We start from the raw sequence: 21,536 nt of genomic DNA, 5'->3' as shown, positions 1-21,536 counted from the left end.
GTACAGTAACAATTTAAATACAGTGTTATTTTGTTCTAGCATAATTATGTTTGGTGGCTTATTATAGACAAAAATATTTGGACAAGCAACACAGAGGTTAGATTTTAGCCGTATTGTTTGTATTTTAAACCATATTTGCTTTACATATGCAAGAGAAAGGGGTTTGAGGATTAGGACTTGTGGGAAAGCATGACATTATCTCAGCTGACGAGTTTGGCCAGGGTTGTTTGAGTGTAAACTTCTGTAACCACAAAAAAGAAAGAGCAGGATAGTGCCACTAACATTACACTAAACTCTGATGTATTGTTGTAGTTGTAGGAAAGTTGTCACAGGTGCAGTGCCAGTGTGCTTTGTGGTTGTCAGTTCAGGATGTGGGACTGACTGCATTGCTATTTGAGGCTGGTTTAGAGACAGGTGATAGAGAGAAGGAGCTATCAAGTTAGTTCTACCAAGCCTGAGGTAATAACTCAGTGAGCAACAACATTTCTTTATTTTGGCTTTGGCTACAGGCCACAATAGCCTGTGGTTCACTCAAATATGTCATAGCTGAATAGAGTAAACACCTCATACAGTATAGTAAATTAACTCTGCTATTCTTTAGGGGGTCTAGAATTAGACAGCTTATGTAACTACTTGTCATTATGCTAAATAACAGGGCTACTTATCTGCATGTGCCAGGTGTTGTTCTGAAAATTATCCCTCAATGAGATTTAAAAATTAATTTAAAAAAGGTAGAAAATGGAGTGCTCAGCCCTGTGGTTATCTAATTAAAACACGTGCACACTCATCAAGGACCACTCACCCCATTCTGCCCTCGCATATGTGTCACACCGCATAGCTAGACAGATACAGCTAACTCAAGACTCAGTAAGCTGTACTTCATGTTGAGCATGACTTATTAGGCTCAAGTTGTAAAACTGCAAACACAAATACAAAGAAAATACTTAACACATCACACAGTTACAATAAAATGTGCGCAACATTACAGCATTTTTCTACTGTGCCGGTTTACATAGAAGTAAGTAACAGTTAACCTACGTCACTTATCCAGACCATCTAACATAAAGTTGCGTTGATGACATTTTCATCAAATCAAATCAGGCTATGCTAGGCATGGCATCCGGTCGATTAGCTCAGCACCTAGTTAGCTCGTTTCATAAACATAACAGCAACAAAATCCTTTTATTATCCTTTTAGGTAAGTAACAACACTCACAGACAGATCTACTTGAAAGATCAAACCAAAAAGAAGTCTGGTGCTGCGCTGAGCCTGGAAGTGCACTCTTTGCCTGTGTTGTGTAGGCTAAAGAACAACGTGGGGGATCCAGAAGTTTGGAGAGAATTTTAAATGGACAGTACCTCAAACTGCCTGTAGGCATCACTAATATACAGTAAACACTGACCGCCGTCAGAACACGCCCTTCCCCTAAATCCCCACCCTCTTACCTGGAATCCTGGACTCTGAATCATATGACAAACTGATTCTGAAATTGTTTCATTGGATTTAAATATTTTATTGGATTCATCTCTCTGTACCCATTTTCTTGGACTTATTTTATTGGACTTCTTATACTGGACTTGCTACATTAGTAATTAATCCGTAATAATCCTGTTGTAGAAATATAATCCCATTGCTGTATGCTGCATTTTTACTATCTGTTACAACTCTATGTTCAAGTTTTGCAGTTTAAATTTCTCCTCCAGAGGTCTTTGTTCCTTATGTCTTCAGGTGTTTGGATGATATTTTTCGTGCTTTAATATAGAGTTCATGCTTGGTCAGAAACTGTTGCTGCTGTGAGCCTGGAAAGCAGACTGTCGATGTGATATCGGGCTAAACAAACCCACTTGACTACAAATAAATTGAGGTTATTCTGCCTCTAATGGATTAAAGCCAGACAGTATATTGCTCACAGCCATCCTTAGCTCAATTAGATACGTCTACTGTAGACAAAGCCATGGCCACTGAAAACACTTTGATTAATCAGCAGGTACTGTATCTGTTTAAGTATCTAGACAACGCAAATATAGTTCAAGTTTAACCACTATTTGAAACCATTTTGTCACAATTCATTCAAGTGAACAAACACAATGTAAACACACACATGCACATCCCTCATCATGTCCTAGTTACACGGGGGATTTGGGAGAGTGCATACAGTGAAGCCTCGGGTCTTAACAGGACATGAAAGGGCCTGTACCAACAGGATGCCACTGTAGGAGACTGCCCTCACATTTGATGTGGTAATCCTGTCATGGAGACACCAAAGCTGGTTTAGCTTTAACACACGCTGGTGTCGCTCTGATTCATGATGCCCCACAGCACCCTGGCACTGACAAAAAAAAACATAAAATCTGATCAGAACGTGGTTGTTTATTTTAAAATTTAACCCCAGTAAAGTCATTTTTAATTGATATGGTCCCTTCTGACAACAGAGTGTCTGCAAACAGGAATGTTTCAGGTGAACTGCAGGCAGAAAGGAAGGGTAACTCATATATAAACATGTAAGTAAATGAATCAATTTCTGATTCATCTGGAAACTGACACTAGGAAAGTATAATGCAGTGTGTTCCATTTGTGTAGAATATAAACAGTGTCAAGGGTTCAGTATGAGCACAGCCTATTCTACTGCGCAACTACAGCAGTAAACAAACACTCGTTCATAAATAAACGCAAACATACACACATTAAGACACATTAGCACGCAAACACACTGTGCTAAGGGTGTTTAAGTCTTTACAAGCGAGCCCCTGGCATTAAGTCTGACTCCAGTTTCAAACTATTGCTTTCACCGATCTCTGCTGCTGCACTTGAATGATTAGGTGCAGCTGAAAGTTCAGTGTCTCTCCTCATCTCAAAGGCAGCCCAGAGTCCACTGTTGCACTGCTTTACAGAAACCCCGCAGTAACTGAGAAAATCAAGTACAGGTTCGTTGTTAGAAGAACAGTGATTGTTTTTCTAAGTTGGACACATCATATATCTGTTTATTTTATTTAAGATTATATGCTGCAATAATGTCATAAATTCAAAGCTTTATATGCTTAAAATAAATTATTAAACTTGAAATAAAAGCTGATAATCATAACTTTCCATACGCTTTCACTTCTCCACAGTTATGAGAAGTAAATGAGATGATGTTTGAACTACAGCAAAGATGGCAGAGCGTCCAGATTCACATTTATGAAGCTATGTCGTCTGCTACAGTGAATTACTTTACACTATCTTCAAAATAGATTTGATATAAGAGGTCAACAGTTTTTCCAGGCTATGTCTTTATAACAGGACTGCAACTTATGTTTAGTAGTCTTACACAATTTTGTTTTTTTATCAAATTAGGCTAAGTAGCACCAGCATTATCCAGAAACGATAATTATATTCACACTAGTAAGTTTATTGCAAGGTAACTTATCTAAAAAGCTGCATATTTTATGATTAGCCACTGGGCAAAGGTTTATATGCTCACATTCGCCTTTCAAGTCTAGAGAGTTCAGAGAGCTGTTGGTCACTGTGCTATATGTAGTTGTTCTACAAAGGCAGCATATAGAGCAGGGATGATAACACTGACCTCTCACTCTTTCAGCATACAAATGGCAAGTGAATGTTGTATTCAAAACTCTTGAAAAAAATTTGAAAACAATTTTCGCCCGTAACAGTTTTCTGTTTAAGATACATACTGAAACTGTTTTTTGGCAGATGACTCACTCGGGGTGATCTGAGCAAAAACTACACTCATCCAAAACATCCTCAAAACCTGCAGGTTCATGGCCACAAACAAACAAACAAACAAACAAACAAACAATCCCCCCCAACAAGTGCAGTTCTAATCTAATCTCCTTTCCTTTGTGTACTGCCTGAATTAAAGATTTTATCCAAACAATGCCTTATCCCAACCTGCCTTCTTCTGGGTTTGCTGAGTCCTGGAAGTTGGGTCAAGTGGTATCAGAGCATGTAGGGCACCCTCCAGCAAAGCATGTTAACGTAGGTCCAGTCATTTTAATTAGGACTTTCACAGGTCATATCCACCTGCTTCACTTCCAACTAACAGCCATACAGTTGGCTCTACATAACATTGACCTAACCTTACTAAAGATGGAGACAGGTATGCAAATTGGAAAGACCAGACTTACTTAAGTCCGGTTTCTCACTATAATCTTCTTTGGATCGCTCGCTTTGTTAAGTTTTTGTATTGGCATATCACAAGCGTTAACGTATGAATGCTGATCAGTGTTATAACTATGTTCTCGTGCTTTCTGTCTATCTTCAAACTGCCTGGCTGTCATTATAAAGCGATGTATACAGAGTGGAGCTATAGCTCACTGAAGCAAGATTAAACATTGTGATTGGCCCCTGCTTATGTCTCTGCTAACAATAGATATTCTCTGCCCAAGAAGATACATAGACCATTAACAAAGCCTATTTTAATCGATTTCACAAAAACAATGTGATCCACTGTGACTCACTGTGTTTGAGAAGAAAGCATTAATCACAACCACAGCACGCACCACCTGCTTGTCAGTCCTGTCAAATGACTCATACAACGACCGCTTTTTGGAAGAATGAACAATAAAAAAAAGAAAAAGAAAAGAAAAACATAATTTAAAACAAGCACAGATAAGAACAGCCGATGGCTAAGTGGTGAAGTTAAAGCAACATTTGCAATTTTGGTTTAAAAAAGATGAATTTTTAATAATAGGATACTGGGGCACAACTCTACCTTCACTCCACAGCCTATGAGCCCTAAAGTCCAGTGCCCCACCGATTAGAGTCTAGGCAGTGGAACAGCCATACGGGCTTTGCAAGATAATCTCCAGGTGTCGTCAGGCTCAAGTTGATTTAAAAGCCCAGAATGGTTTAAATACTACCAACAAAATTAAAATCGATACAGATTTTCAAGAGGAAGCCAGTGTCAGAAGGCAGAAATGAAGATAATGCATCTCCTCATTCTACACTCAGTGAGGAGCACTGCTACAGCTTTTTCAGCTATAGCTGCAAAGTATAATGCTCCGCCCTCTTAAATATGACAAGCCAGTAACAAAAATCAAGACGGGTTGAAATGAAGCCAGATGTGATTGTGTCCTGTACGCTTCAAGGTAAAAACAGCACATTTTTCTCAAAAAGCTTCTTACTACAGCACACGTGTTCAGGTTGTAAATGGACACACAATTGTCTGCCAAAGTTAGGCTAGTTTTGCTTTTTTTTTTTTTTTTTTTGTTGTCTGTGCTCTTTTCACTGGTTTAAAGTGGGCCGGGCTCATTTAGAAAAAAGTGATGCCATTTACTATGCACACCATCAGAATCTGGAAACTGAACTGAATTAAAATGCAACACTGAAGCAGCTGTGGTTTGTCTGCTTGTGTTGCCTGGCTGCTGTTAATCAAACCTGATCAAACCACACATAGTTCTGTGAAGCAGATGAGCCGAGTTTTTTTTAGAGTAAAGCTCATAATAAAAAATACCAAGGATATTTTACCCTCAAAACTTTTATCTTGGATTGTGGCTTATCTAGTCAGGAGTATTTAACATTACAAAGACACATTTTAAATCTTCAGAGCAAACAATAATTTACAACTAACCTCAAGCTTATGGGCTTAGGTTATGAGCAATATCCAATCATTAGTGCAAACAACACCCGCATATATTTATTAAGCCTAATTAAGAATGTATTTAATTAAAGAAAAAACAGGCATGCCAAGCTGACTGTAACAATAAGTTTTAAGAAAGAGTAGGGTGTTTAATTATTTCTGATTGATAGTGATATTTAAAAAGGTTAAAAATGTATCTTAAAGAGTTTGACCAGCCTTTTTTTCCCCAAAAAGGATTATCGTGGTTTTTTTTGGTTGTTTTTGTTTTTTAAGAGAAAGGGAACTCAGGATGTTTGTATCTGAGAAGGAATATGGATTTTATCTACCGGGATATTTTTAACTGTGGAATCACTCATAATCAGAACTGGGGTGAGGTAGATGCTTTGGTGCTAAACAAACAAAAAAAAAGGCATGTGCATGTGTGAAACTGCGCCCTGTGGTGCCCTGTATGAGGAGAACTATTGATTTTTTGTTTTTGTCAAGAAAAATGCTCAGGTGCCTGTTACACCTGTCCCCAGCACTGAAAAGCCCAGCCAAGACCCGACATCCTCAGCACAGGTGTCGGGTCTGGCAGTGTAAGTTTCCACAGATGCCTGCAGCATTTGAACTCTAGGCAGTGGAAAACTGAAGCAATGAGGAGTCAGAAATGATTATAAAATTTAGCAGTAATTATAATATAAAATCTTGGGTGCACCTAAATTATGTGCTGGTACATCTAAATGAGAAAGGCCCTGACACAGTCAGATATCTAAGTGCTGAGGAGGCTGCAACTCTCTGGCCATTACACTGAGAATACTAAATATATTCTGCAGTCAGATTTTAGAGGTGAAGGGGAAGGTGAGGAGAGTACAGACCTGCTGTTGTAGTGTTTTGGAAAGACCAAGAGAGTCCAGGTACTTCAGTACTGGCCCTTTTCTGTTTCTCATAGACAAGATCAGTTATCACTACCAGATGTCGAGCTGTGTGGAGGAATGGCTGACAAGGGAAATAAAAACCTTTGGCCACAGACTTCTCTTAAGGAGGCTGGGTTTCTGGCAGGATAAGAAGGTGTCAGAGGAGCAGTTTGCCCAAACTTACACATGAGGTCTCTTTCAACTGCTACCTCAACTTTTAATGCCACATCTAACCAAAGTGATGTGGCATTATATGGATATAACACAGCACTATTTTTACTGATGCCCATCTGAGGATTTAGATGCAAATTTGTTTTCATTAAACGTAAAAGCAAAATTCAATGGCTGTTATGCCATTTTCACAGCAAACGTCCCAGAAAGTTCATTACTGTTTTAACTCAAACAGCAGGTGAACTGGTTAATGCAATACTTTACCCCTTTTCCTGATCATGTCTAGAGCTAATTACACAATTAGTAGAGGCTCTGTAAACATAATGATATGTCCCACATATCTGTCAATTCCATTAACAGGCAGTAAGTATAGTTAGTATGCAATGCCCAATAACCTTTGTGATTTTTACAGCACTGTGTGGGCCTGTGTGTGTGTGTATACTTGTTATCCCTGTAATTATATTTGCAATATAGTCATAAGAGGATATGCTCATATTACACTGTATTTACTGTAGAATTTGTCAATAGGAACTTACAGCTTAAAGGCAGATCTCTAGACACGCAGCGTCAATAGGGGCGCAGAAATAAGAAAAGTGATGAAATCATCAGAATCATTTCGGGTGACTGTTTTTACAAACTATAGATATAAAAAGTCTCTTCGCTGCACTCAGTTTATATGCACTTGTACTAACTACAAGTGAGAATTTTGTCCATGTTCCAAATTTAGACAGGGGATTGTTTGTTTCAAATTTGCAATATTATACCGGCCCATGACTGGTCCAGTGTGTAAAAGGTCAGCAGCTATCAGCTGCAATCAGGCTCGTGCACACGAATAGATTAGAAACATAAAACCTTCTAAAATGTGAGTGGAAAGACAGAACGAGAGAGCAGCCAGTATGAAAGAACTCCCACATCCACTTAGAGAAACCAACAAGAGCCTGAGCACTTGCCTGTCAGATCTCTTGAAGGAAAAAGTGCCCTTTTACATACCCAACTGCGTCTCTCAGCCTTGTCATTGTCTCTCCTGCTATGGCTGAACAGTTTTAAGCCAGATATCAATGAATACGTGTGTTCATACACAGCATCCATGACCTACTTAAAGGCTTTCTGATTTGAAAATTTCCTTTTACATTTGGTCTATTTTCTGCAACTGTATAAACCAAACTGTCTTATGAATAATACATATATACTAAATATACTGTGAAACATCACAAATATAAATGTTGTAAAATTGTAGCCCAGTAAAATATAACTTTTTCAGTAACGTTAAAGAAGCTGTATTATTGGATAAATATAAAACCAATGAAAGTGTCAGTATCTAAAAATAAAGTTTATACAGTCATAACCTTACACTGCAAAGAAAAAAATCAAATTGAACATCCCATTGTTCCAATAAAGTATAATTATCTTTTCCTTAAAACAATAAAGTGATGCTTTAAGTGGGCTGAAATCTTCTCACTTGTTTCCAGTGCAGTTTTACAAATGTAATGCAACAGACCACTCATTTAATAACAACAATATAACCTGATTCCAAACATCTCTCAAGCTGGTTACTCTGTATTGGAAATAAGAAATTTTCCAGCACACTTTCAAACCTTTCACTTATTTTTGAGAAAACAAGTATCAAAGATATATAAACATCAAACATTTTACATTGTTATGTGGATATTTTTGTGAATTTCATGAAGTTAATTTAATTTATGATGATTTTTGTATGAAATCCATGTATGGAAGAGATACAGTTAAACAGCATTTTTAATGTTTTTTTTAAATATCCTAAAAGAATATTTCACTTTTTCCTGTATGCTAATATCAGCTAGTACCTAAATCTTTGATATATCTGTTTCTATCACTATTTTTGAGCATTCACTCAAAAATGAGCAATTACTTAGCAATAGTTTAAAGCACCTACGCCTTTAAGTGTCTGTTTGCTTAGAAGTCTTTGTACGGGCTCAAAGGATGTTGCTGCTGAGGGACTCAAAATCTGTAAATGATTTATTATTAAGGCAGAAAATCAAAGATGGATAACAGAAGGGTCAGCACTGTGATAACGACTTGATTAGGTCCCAGGATGAACTACAGGCAAACGAAATACACAGCATCATTTCTAGGGCTTCATTACCGGCACTCCTGTTTTGATGAATTACACACACACAAACACACACACACACACACACACACACACACACACACACACACACACACACACACACACACACACACACACACACACACACACACACACACACACACACACACACACACACACACACACACACACACACACCTACACCGAACAACCCTTCAGCCAATATCTATAACACTTTTATGAGGTCGCTCCACTGTCAAGACAAAAAAACTTGGCTTGGAGGACATTTTATTTCAGGTTTCTCTTCACTGATCCAATACAAAATGAAAGCTATAATTTAGAGACAGACAAGTATAAATATTATAAAGAGAAAACTGAACCTTGAGAATATACTGCTTGCAAATGTGCCTAAACTTTAGCTGTCTCCAACGGAATGAAAGTGAGAGCAATGTAATGCACTGTATATCTTCTGAGGTATCTGTAAATTGTACAAAAAACAAATGAACTAAGTTGTTCTTAATTATATCTCGGTAGAAGATGCTAGCCAATCCAAATACTGCTTTATGTTTATCTTTAAGAGTATTCTTACTTTCATGCTGGACAGAACTGAATTCATGTTACTTTAAAGAACTAAAATTGGACCTTAAATGATAAGGATACTTAGTAGTTTTAGTACAGCACATCCATGTTAAACAATCCGTGACCTGACTAATCTAAGCACAGATGGAAGTTTCATACACAGCTGGTTTTGTGTCCCATCCCAAGGGTAAACACACCATTTGGGGAAAAAAGCCTCCATAAACAGATGCTTCCCTGTAAGGTGGTTACTAAAGCAACTTCATAAATAAATTCATTATTATTGATAAATACAGCAAAGCATCACAATGAATGCATGTATTAACATCTGGACACAAGTGAAAAAAAAAAGTATTCAGAAATGATCAAATAAATTAGAAAAAAAAAATTATTCAGCAGTGTTCAGTATATGCCATTGGACTCTATCCAACATTACACCCAATACTGAACCCTTAACTCTAACATGACAAAAAAAAACAAAAAAAAACTGTTCCATACTTCTATAATTCATGGATAAATAAATGAGTTTAAAACCCTTGCATGTTGGTGTTTGATTTTCCATTGAACTCTTGAGTCTTTAAATGTCGAAAATGTCTATGTGTTTATGGTTTAGGCCATAAAATAGCAGGTTAAATGTCCAGTGCGTACTGGAACAGACTTAAACCTCTTCATCGGCACAAGAATAATAGTACAGAATGGATATGAATGAATAATTTACATGGCATGAGTATTGATTGACCTTGGGCAAGTTATTGGCATGAAAACAACAGTACTGAGCATATTTTTTTCATTTGGATTGCTTCTTTACTCTAGTGTTCAGCCCAATCATCACGGAGTGACACTCCATGAGAAAAAAATCCTCTGTAACTTCTGCAAAACTTGAACACAGAATCCATATGCACAACAGTAAGACAGAACAGACCCATGCCATAAAATAGCAATTGGCACTGTTTTAGTATCTGTTTTGAAGCACCATCAACCCATTCAGCAAAGTAAGCTTCAGTCATCTTGGACCAAACTTTATGGACCAAAGTAGAAACATCACATAAATGTAGCAGTTACTGTAGCAATGCTGGAGAGAATCCCTCTATTGACCAATCTTAACCAAAATTAGAGTTATCTAACCTCGATAAATATGCAAGGATAGACTACGGGATCATTAAAAGTCCTCCAGTTTCTAGGTCACAAGGATAACAGGAACCACTTAATGGTATCATGGATTGAACTAGTCTGTCTCTCTGCACTTGGGGATTTAACTTATATAAAGCGTGGCTAAGACATATTTTAAAAAAGCAGGAAAATCTCCGAAGGGAAGCAGCACAAAATGGTCAGTTCCTTGTTATGCCCATAGCAACTGGGTTAGCTTACTTCAAACACAATGGCCCAGCATTTTGTGATTCAATGCTTTGAATAATGCGCTAAATAGGATTTCCTTGGACATACTGTGGTTTATTTCAGCTTGCCTGCCTACCCACGTAGATAGGTTTTGCTCACAAGGCTCTGCTGCGTTAAAGCAAGGCAAACACCTTCTACCTTTAGGCAGATGTGCTAACCACACTGTGTCATGGGAAAACAGTGGCAGGCTAAACAGCCTGGTGATGAGCAGTGAGGCAGATCGCAGTATATGCTGTGCCTTTCTGGCAGCAAAAACTGCCAAGCTGCTCAGATGGTAAAGCAGCTAAGTTTGCTGGACCAGTTTGAGCCCAAATTTAGCTTGAGATGGGAAATTAGTCTCATTTACACAAAACTAAAGATAATGTGATGTTCAGACTGTGTATAGGAGCGGGTAATGACTAATGTGAGTTAAGTAGAGTTGTACTTTCTTGAATTATTGTGGGAGTCAAGCGAATGAATGATCTGTGATAGTGTGATCTGTGATGGACATAGTTGCAGGTTCAGGTTTTCTTTTAAGTCACTGGCTATGAATAATGGCAACAGAGATGTTTAGCCCTGTCTGTTGGTTATTTCACGTGGAAACCTTCACCCACTTCTGCATGATAGAGAGTAGTAACAGGTTAATTAATCAGACTGTCTCCAGGTCAGCATACAGAAAATGCTACGGTATAGACTGTGTACAGGATCACAATGCATACTGCCCACACCGTTGGTATTTACATGCAGCAGGATGGTAATTAGTCTCTTCCCTGCATACACTATACATTAATGTAAGATACAGAGACAAGAGATGTGATGAAATTTATTGATGTTCACAAAACTGTACTTTGGTGTCCCAAAAGAAATTCTATATGTTGTTTGCCAGGTTTATTTTTCATCACTAAATTTATGTGGAAACACAAAATCAGTGCTGTCCTGTCTTTTTCATTCCAAGCTCAAACTACAGCAACCTGCTAACAACCAAGAAATGGAAAGGCCTCTGCTGTATTTTCATGGGTATGTAGCGAGAGTTATATTTAACAGCGTTGCATGGGGAGATGCACAATTCACAACTTAGGGCTTGGTTGTCTCTGCCAGGTTTTTGAAATTTGAAACAAAGTCCTAAAGTTTGAGATGTTTAGGTGTGAAAGGCTGTCACTGATGCTCATTATGCTTGAGCGGCTGAAATTGGAAATCTGACAAGAATTCTTTCTGCCATCTCAGTCAGAAGTTTGTGAACACTGTTGATTTTGTCAGTGTAAAATCATGCAGCGCTCTTGTAGTGTAAGAACTGTTCCCAGAAAAGTAAGCAGCAAAAGTCTAGAAGAAATTGCAAAGAAACCAGGCAGAGGAGCTTGAAACTACCAAACAACAAAACCTCACCGTGGTTTTGTAATTTACAAGCATATTTCCCTGGTGTGTAAACCATACTGTGTGCATATCCGAGGCAGCTGTCCACCACAGTAGCTGTGTAGCCCTCATTTTTACTTCTGTGAGTTGGTTTTGCTCAATAACATTCAAGTGAATGGGAATGTGGTGTCAGGATACTGACTCACTGTATGTGTTTTTTTGAGAGATTGGAGCATTAAAATCCCCAGCAACCACATCAATGAATGAAGTCTATGACGCATCACTTTGTGTGTGCACTGCTAACTTTGCAAGCATTAAAGTAGAGGAAGAAGAGTACAGACATCTTTAGGCAATTGAGGGGCATGAATGTAATGGTGAATAAAGTGATGAAGCTGCCTTACAAGGTGGCCAGATTGATCTGTTGTGTCTATCCACCTACATTAATCCTCATTCATTTTCAGAGACAGGTCTCTGTTGAGCGAGCAAGGCTGATTACACATCAGTCTCTGTCAGATTTCCATCTCTTTTGACAGAAAGAATCACCTCTGGACAGACGGACTCATCGCCCTCTATTAGGCCATGGAGGTGAATACTGAGACAACCCAGTTCACACCATCCCATTATTTTAAAGTCAACAGTAATACGTATGAAATGAAGATTTAATATAGCCCAGTGAAATGTTTAAATCATTATATTTTCGCTAGGTCAATTTTAACAGAATCAACACAGAACACAAGTCTTTACAGCAGGTTTCTCCCTTCTGTAGCCACCAAAACAATAGTGTAAAACCACCTCACTGACAGAAAATTTCAGTCCAATTTGTGACACTGTGCTTCACACAATAATACAGCAATGGAGCTGAATGGGGTGACCACATTAATCTCTTGCTCTTGCTCCTCTCAGTCCAAAGCCTGCAACTTCACACCTTGATCTGAAACGGTATGGAACCTCTTAATCAATAATAATACTAGTGAGTTACTGTGCAGGCAAAATTAGTATATAGAGCAAAAAAACCCTAGCATCAATCAAGTTGAAATTGACTGATTTGGTGGCAGATATAGTGTTAAAACTATAGCACAATACATAACCTGTCTTAATCACAGGTATCACAAGTAAAAGTTCTTAGGGGGCGAAGCCTGTACTCTTCCATTGTCCAATAGCCATGCGCATTTTATTTAAAATTGTAGTCAATTTCTGACACCAGTATGTACACAATTCTTTTTTTCCCACATCTTTGTCAGCACGATGTAATATAGAGTTTAGAAACCCAACAGCACTCACACACCTTGGTTGTTACTGTTGCTAAAACATTAGCTCAGCATACCCAGTATACTGAATTAGCATGCTAGTGCTATTAACTGGTCTTAACATTTGTTCTTTTTTTGCCTGCTGATCTGCACAGAAATTGTGGCCATTGAAGAGATAAACTGTAGAAAACAGATTTGCATGACATGCCAGAATTTCATTAAATGCATCCATTTTATGGCATTACTCATGAATTTAACCAATTTGGCCGTGTTACCATTGGTCATAATTGGCAGTTGTGTCTACAAGTGCACTGGGCGGACTGATTTTTCAATGACTGATTACTTTGGAAGGAAGAAACTTTCATATGGGAATAGTGATTTCTGCTCTCCTTCCGAATCTGAAGGATGTTCAGTTCTGGGTTTCTTTTTATGCATTCAAATCCAAAGTATGTTTCTTTGAATCTCCACAAAAATCCTTTAGTCCTCTCAGTATAGTGTGGCTGCAATAACAAAAGCACACTAAAGTATACGTAGGTTGTGCCTATGAATTACTGTATTACTGTGATTCATTTAAGAAATAAAAAGCTAATCATTTATTCTACACTTTTTCCTTCCTAAGAAAAATGGTTGTTGCCAGATCATTTCCTGGCCCTGGCACTCCTCTAAAACAACGTGAAATGGAGCATGGAGAAAGGCCTGGTCACTACCAATGACTGATTTACTTTCTTTCCAACTGCATCCTCATTTCAACAGCGCTCAACAACAAACAACCCATTAGAGAGGCTAAAAATATTTAGAAATTGGTCAAATAAATCAGTAATCCCTGGGTGACATCCTTCGCATTTTTTCTGCGAGCATCTATGTAATGGAGAAATTGACAGTAATGTGTCAGCAATATTAGTTTAAGCTTATAGAGAACAAAGTAATTTCTGTCACAGTTGTGTTATCAGACATCTGCTCCTCACTGGAAAAATAAATTAAGAATATAAAATAAATGTTGTTGCAAACCCAAGGTATGGACTTCTTCTCAACTTCTCAAGTGTGAACGTGGAACACATGGTGGAGGATATGCTCAAATACTATACTGTGTACTCATCACTTTCACTGAGACTGTCTTACCAAATAAAACGACCCCACAATTCATTGATGTCAGCAGTTTATTACGACCCATGGTTATGTTATATTGTTAAGCGACATATAGCAGTCATGTCAGACAGCACCTGTCTTTTCAGCAAAAGCCCCAAAACGACATGTTCACATTCAAGTAACTAATCCCTCTAGTGGCCATAGTAAGTTTGACGGGAGCAAAGGAGAAGGTTAGGTGATGCTGTTATAGAGCGTCAAAGTCCTCGTTGGGAGGAGGTCGGGGATGGACGGATGGACTGACAAAAAAGTGGACCTTAACATGGGAGGCTACTGTGTCAAACCAACAGTCAATGTTGTTTCTTTTAACCATGACCACAATCGTTCAATAACCTTAGACACGTGTTTATTATTGTAACCATGATGACTAAGGTCCTCTATCCTTAACAAAGTACTTATTTTAACCAAATATGATCTTTCCCTAAACATAACCAAGTTGGTTTTGTGCCTGAACCTAACCAAACCTTTACTATAGCTTTGTCACACCATAAAAGGGTTACGTATTTACTTTTCCACAGTGATTTTTAACAGTTTATCTATGGCATTTCTCCTGCTGCCATTGGGGTACTATTTCAGGAGACACTCCTATGGGTTGTATCAGAGGAAAGGGACAAACGACCTACAGTATATGGTCAATTTAAGTTGGAGGACTTGTTGCTTTCATTTATCTCGACAGTGAATAAAGACTGTGATGAACAGAGGGAAGATTTTGTTACTTTGTAACATTTCATCTGCTGAAAAAGCATCTTATTTTGAGAGTAAATAAGTGTCTTGATCATATTCATCAGTGTATTCTAATTAATGGTGGTGTTTGTAGAACTAGGCTAAGAGTCAATAGCCATGATAGCAGCCCTGTGAAGCTGTCCTTTGGCAAAGCACTACTTTGAGCTAAAAGCTAATGTCAGCTAACAAGATGATTGTTAGATAGATAGCAGGTATAATGTTTAACATGAATAATGTTTACCATCTTAATTTACAGAGTAAGCATGGTACCATTTGCTAACTGGCACTAATCACAAAGGGGATTGTCATTAGTTTTGCAAGAATTTGGTCATAAACCAAAGTATTGGACAAATAAAAAATTTGATCTTGCAATGCTGCTAGATGAAAAGTCAGGTGATCATCCTGCCATCAAGACATCTCACTTAAAACCACAAATGTCAACCTTGTGGTGGAGCTAGAGGAAAAGTCAAAACCCGTTGGTTTCATCAATTGGGGACCATGAATGTCTGTAAAAGTAGTTCATTCATATGAAGATTTTTGAGAAATTTCAGTCTAGACCAAAGTGGTGGAGCAATCAACAAACAATGCATATCCTAGAGACATTCCACTAACATGGCTAAACTTGTAACAAATCCTGAGATGAGCCACAATACTGCACACACTCAAAAGTCAGTTTCTAGTACACTAATTTAAAATTTGAGCAGTGGGTTTGTAGCTGACATTGAAAATGCCATTTTTTAAAATTAAACATCACAGCCTTTGGGAGCTGGCATTAGGTTTTTGATTTTTTTAAACAAGTCAAAACGCCAAAAAACAACACACTATATGAACACAAACTATATAAAAAAAATCAATCTCAGGGATTTTTGAGCTTGAATGCTTCCTCTGGTCAGTGCTGTACAGATGGACAGTGGAAAATGCCCTTTCTGACTCTGACAAGCCTTGTTTAAATTAAAAGGAAGAGATCATTCATTTACAGTGATGAATCAGCAAAACAGAAAGACAGATTTCATTGCAAAAACTGTAGGGCCATACAATTAATATACGGTACATTATACCGTATCATTCAGTAAATTTACATTCAATTGTATGGGGGAATGGTCCAGTAGTCTCACTTAAATTAAGAATCACAGACAAAGCTAAATAGTCCAAGACAATCATAAATCAATGCAATAATAACTAGAATTACCGCCTCTTGGTTTTATGCCTCCGTCAGCCAGTCAAGTTGCAGTTTACATCTATGTCTGTCAAGACTCATATATTATATGTAGTGTATTAAGTGTATTTTATCATAATCAGCATATGAATTTTTGAGTTATGCCCAAAAACATGTTTTTTAGGTCACAATGACCCTGACCTTTAACCACCAAAATCTAATTGTTTCATCCTTGAGTCCAAGTGGACATTTGTGCTAGATGTAATACAATTCCCTGGAGGCATTCCTGAAGTGTCGCGTTCACAAGAATGGGGCGGATGTGAGGTAACAGTGACCTTAACCCTTGACCACCAAGTTTAATCAGTTCATCCGCAAGTCCAAGAAAACGTTTGTCCCAAACTAGAAATTCCCTCAGGGCGTTTCTGAGATATCACGTTCACAAGAATAGGACGGATAGATGGAAAACCCGAAAACATAATGCCTCCGGCCACAGCTGGTGTAAATGATTGCTAAGGTACTGTTTGATAGATCACCTAAGTACTGCAGAAGGCCATCATAATAGCATTCCCAGACATATTTAAGATGTCGTTAAATATGATAAAAGACATTATTTAAACTGTCAGAAACCCTGCTCAACAAAATCCTTCATTTACTCCTTTTGAATGGGTAGGTTCAGAGAATTTGTTTTTGCCTGTCTACAACCATGCGTGGAATCCAAAACAATCATGCACATCAAGCAAAACAAGAACATACTCTGGCCATAGCTGGTGCACTATCTTACCTTAGCAAGCAATGGGAAGAAGGCAAGGAAATGCACTGGATTATTTGCTTGGTCATCACAGGTTTAACATGCTAACATATACCAGTCACACGTATGGGCAAATTATTTAAAGTCTCCAATCGACCTGAGCTAAATGCATAATTCAAACAGGAAGAACAATAGCAGAGATTCAAAGTCACAACCTTCTTGTTGTAAGGCAATAACAGTTCCAAGCACTGAACCACCAGGCCGCCAATCTAAATTATTTTAGACAAAATAAGAAACGGAGGAAGACCGTTACAAATATCGACCTCAACAGCAAATAGTTCAGCTGCAGGCTAGAGAGAAACCCAAATAATTCAACCAATGTGAATAAACAGCCATGTCACAAACAAGTAATCAATATCAACTTAGAATAATGTAAAGAAGTGGAGCTCTGTGGGCAGGTTGATTAAAACACCACAAGACGGATGACTTGGTGAAAGTAAGAGGAGGAATGGAAGGCTTACACTTTGTTGCATTGTCCTCCAGACAACCCTCTGGGAGCAGCGGAGAAATGAAGAAGAAAGATATTTAATTGGACATCGGAGAAAGAGAATGACAGAGAAAGAGAATAGGAGAACAAGAATATTGTTAGTAGTTAGTGAAGCAAAAAGTTAAATGATAAATGGTGCAGCTGAAATACTGCATCCACTGGCTTCATCTCACTATGAGATTAAGTACCTGAAACCACTTCATTCACAATGAATTGTGTAGTGTGAAAATCAGTTTAAAATCTGCTGCTTTCAAATCTGATCAACGCAAAGATCAGGGCTTGCATAAAAACAACAGCGTTACAAGGAGACTAGTCTGGAGTGGTCTAATGACAGTACATGTTTTATTCAATGCAGTCAACTCAGCTTAGCAAAATATGTATAATCACTTTTCTTTCTAGCACAGATACATTTCAGCATGGAAGATGAGTAAAATGAGTGAGATGCCATCAGGTGAGTAAGAAGTCGTACCCTGAGCAAACCAACTCAATTTTCTTAGAAGAATTTTTCTCATCTTTTACGAGAAGTTGGCCTGAGAGCATGTAAAGATGAATTATTAAAGATACCTGCGGAGTTTCTCTAAATGCGCTTTTGCCTTTTAGTTATGTTTTCCTTTCACACCCCTTTTGATATCAATGTTATGAAGCAAAGAGGAAGGTTTGGTCAGATTTTTCAAACAAGACCTGTACTTAAGATGAATTCAAGAATAACATTGTAAAGCATCTGGATTTGTAATACACTTATTGTGTTTATTTCTTACAATTACAGCTAGAATTGTGGGAGTACAGACTACTTAAAGAGACAGAGACAGTATACTCTGCAGCCTTTAATCTACTTCTCTGCTCCTGCATATTTTCCATTTTAATCCTGTCAAACAATTTATACAACAGAGGATTATCCACAGTACCTTTTATTTAAGAGGACAAGATTTTATTTATTAAATGGATTTGCCAATTGTCCAAGGATTACATAAAGAAGCCTTTGTTAAATGGATTGGCTAAAGGATAAATTGACAACATAAAAAAAAAAAATGTCCCGACATACTGTTGTCATTCCACTGAAATGTCTTTCAGTGTAATCTATTCAAAACATTAATGTTATTCAACATAACACATTCATTAAAGGGAAAAACCAATTAAGGTTTGTCAAGACAACTTTATGTGTTTTTATTAGGAATAATTAACAGGACTACATTATTACTACGGGGGAGGTGGCAGAAGTGACTGGCAGAAAAACCTCCAAAAAAAAAGGTTAAAGTACAGGAAAGACCCCACATAGAAATAGCTCCCTCTTTGAGGTCCTGGGGGCAGTTCAGGTTGGGAGACAGGGTGTTGTCACCTGGTGGTGAGTCAGCCTCCTCCCAAGGGTCTGGAGCATGACCATTATAGGGGCAGCCCCATATTACTATACTTAAGAAGAATGTATTTAGTTATTTACTCATCCATTAGCCACTACAAATGTATTTAAAACGAAACAAAACGAAATAAAAAAAAACCAAAAAAAACCCCATCTCTCATCTCTCCAGTGTTGCGCTCCCTGTCCCACTGGTGGATGGTTCCGACTGCCTTTTCTTTTGTTCTTTCTTTCCTACGCAGTTGTGCACCATATCAATTCATCCTTCCTACACTTATGCCCAAGTCTCTGTTCAATTCAATTTGATGCTTGTCCCACTGTAGTATTGTATGGATGTGTCTGTGTATGTTGAATTATGTGTTTTGTTTTTTATGTTCCCAAATAAAAATTGAAAAAAAGAAATAATAATTAACCGTGTAAATTGTAACACCACAGACTGTCATACTGTATGTAACGCCATGTTATCTTTACTTATGCAAAGAAGTTTGCTTTCATTTCCAGACCTTCTTTTAACAAATTCAAATGTATAATAATAATAATAATAACAGTAGGCTATTGTGAACACATGGAGACATCACAGCAGCAAACATCTTGTAGCAAAAGGGGCAAAGATACACAGCTGTAGGCCTGCGGGCCCTGGTTTAACATCTTTGACACAACTTTGTGTCAACAATGTGCTTCAGTGGCATGGGGTGGTGCAATCAATCTTTTTATAGCCACAATTAATATCTTAGTTAGGATTTTTCATCATCCTGAAGGTCGGTGGGTGAGCGTTGAATTAGTTTCAGACTCTTCAAGACTGACTCTCAACATAATACAAATTCTCGAACAGGTAATTTCTCTGTTTCCAAGCGGGAAAACACACTACATCCTAAATAATATATTTCGGGAGGTTTTTTTTTTTTTTTTTTTTTTAAATTCGGAGTACTGCAGTGTTGGAAGTCGCATAGCAACTAAACTCCATGGACTATATAAACAGCGATTTACTATGACATTTTTCCTGGAATCTTTGAAGGTTTCAATTTCTTTCTGGCTTTCGGACTTGAGCCCTGGTACGTCGACCTCAAGCTCAGTATGCTGCCACCAGCTCTGCCTCCACCAATAATATTCAAAAATTCTCTAAATTCCTGAGTTGTTAACGCATGGAGTGAGGACGGAAGAATGTTTAGCATCATGTGCTGGTAGAATTCAGACTGTAATAAAATACTCACATATTGGCTGCTTCAGCCTTAATTTTGCTATAAAGTGAAAGCCCAACAATTAAAGGGAGCTATTTTAGGAATGCATTGGTTGTCTCCTACAAACGATCTGACCCATGGTCTATTTTCTGTTCAGTTATCTTTTTCTAAGAACCTCAATTTAAATTTCTGTTCTATATCCTGCTTTTAATTATGATTAATATTTAATAATAATTATTGTACTATTTTTTGCCATTTAACACTATAAATGCAAATCAAAATGGCCTTTACAGTTTGAATCAAATGATTTTTTTCTATTTTATTGAACCATTTATTTTTATATTTTCCAATCACAGTTATCATTATTGGTCTTCTTATCTTGTCTTATGTCTGTACGTACCAGTCTATCCAGGCTTGTTCCAGCTGCTGTGGTTGGCCTCTCTTCAGGGGTGTAGGGTCTGAAGCGAGCACTGAACACATCTGAAATGCCACGTGCAGACCTGCCTATTCCTGATGGCTTTGGTTGGCCACACCCTTGAAAAACCTAAAATGAACAGAGGGAGATACAATTACCACAGAGAGGGTGAAATCCTCTTTCACGAAAAAGTGAAAGAGGATAAAGACTGGTCAGTGTCTGAAAGATGTGTAGCTTTTACATTATTTTGAGGAAATTGCCTGGTTTTGCAACATTAACACAATATTTCTTCTTATTACGAGATGTGAGCTCCTCATTGCAGTCCTGAATAGTTACAAAACCAGGTTATCAGCAGTCTGAAGCTGCATGGACTCTGCATTGAGCCAGGGCTAGGTCTTTTCTGTCTAGAATACACATCCATCCAAAAGTTGTATTTTGCCCACAACACTGACATTTTTCCCTCGAAAAGCCTCTGTCAATTTGCTCACAGCATCATTTCTGGTCTGTGATTTGAGATAGAAAACTATATTGAGCCACCCTGGAATCAATGCTGTCCATCAGTGCCCAAGTCTCCTTTTACAGGAAGTGTCATATTGGTGGCAAAAAAAAAGAATTAACCCTTGATACATTATGTTGTTGCTCGCTTGCAACTGAAAAGCCACTATTACAATATGACATAGTACTGTCAAAATGAAATGCATTTGACCAGCATTTCGAGGTCAAATCCCCAGCTTAGTGATACTCACAAAGTAATTGTGAGTTATTAAACTTTCCTGAAATACAAACAAAAGTTTTGTTACAGTGAGACATTAATAGAAAATGCAAATCTATTATTATTTGAGCCTTACATGAATCAATTTGTAGTTAACAGCGGTTCATTGTGAGAATCGATTGTTTTCAGATGGCCTGATCTCTACGGGCTCTTAGGACCCAAACAACAGAAAACCAAACAGCATAGCTCATTAGCATTCCTGTCTGGCCTGTCTGCTGGCCCCTG

General features: G+C 37.9%; 1 protein-coding gene across 3 annotated transcripts in view; it reads right to left on the bottom strand.

Annotated features, from left to right (window-relative positions):
• Nucleotides 1-21,536, bottom strand: part of gpc6a (glypican 6a) — a 214,598-nt gene that overhangs the window by 10,422 nt on the left and 182,640 nt on the right. For all 3 annotated transcript variants that reach the window (XM_040134241.1, XM_040134154.1, XM_040134071.1), the window contains one exon: nt 20,525-20,668. In XM_040134241.1, coding sequence (XP_039990175.1) covers nt 20,525-20,668 — 144 coding nt within the window. The remainder of the gene's footprint in view (nt 1-20,524; nt 20,669-21,536) is intronic.

This window comes from Xiphias gladius, chromosome 1 (genome assembly GCF_016859285.1).
Source record: "Xiphias gladius isolate SHS-SW01 ecotype Sanya breed wild chromosome 1, ASM1685928v1, whole genome shotgun sequence".
Classification (NCBI taxonomy): domain Eukaryota; kingdom Metazoa; phylum Chordata; class Actinopteri; order Istiophoriformes; family Xiphiidae; genus Xiphias; species Xiphias gladius.
Note: the sequence above shows the minus strand (reverse complement) of the source record. Positions and strands in the feature narration are given on the sequence as shown.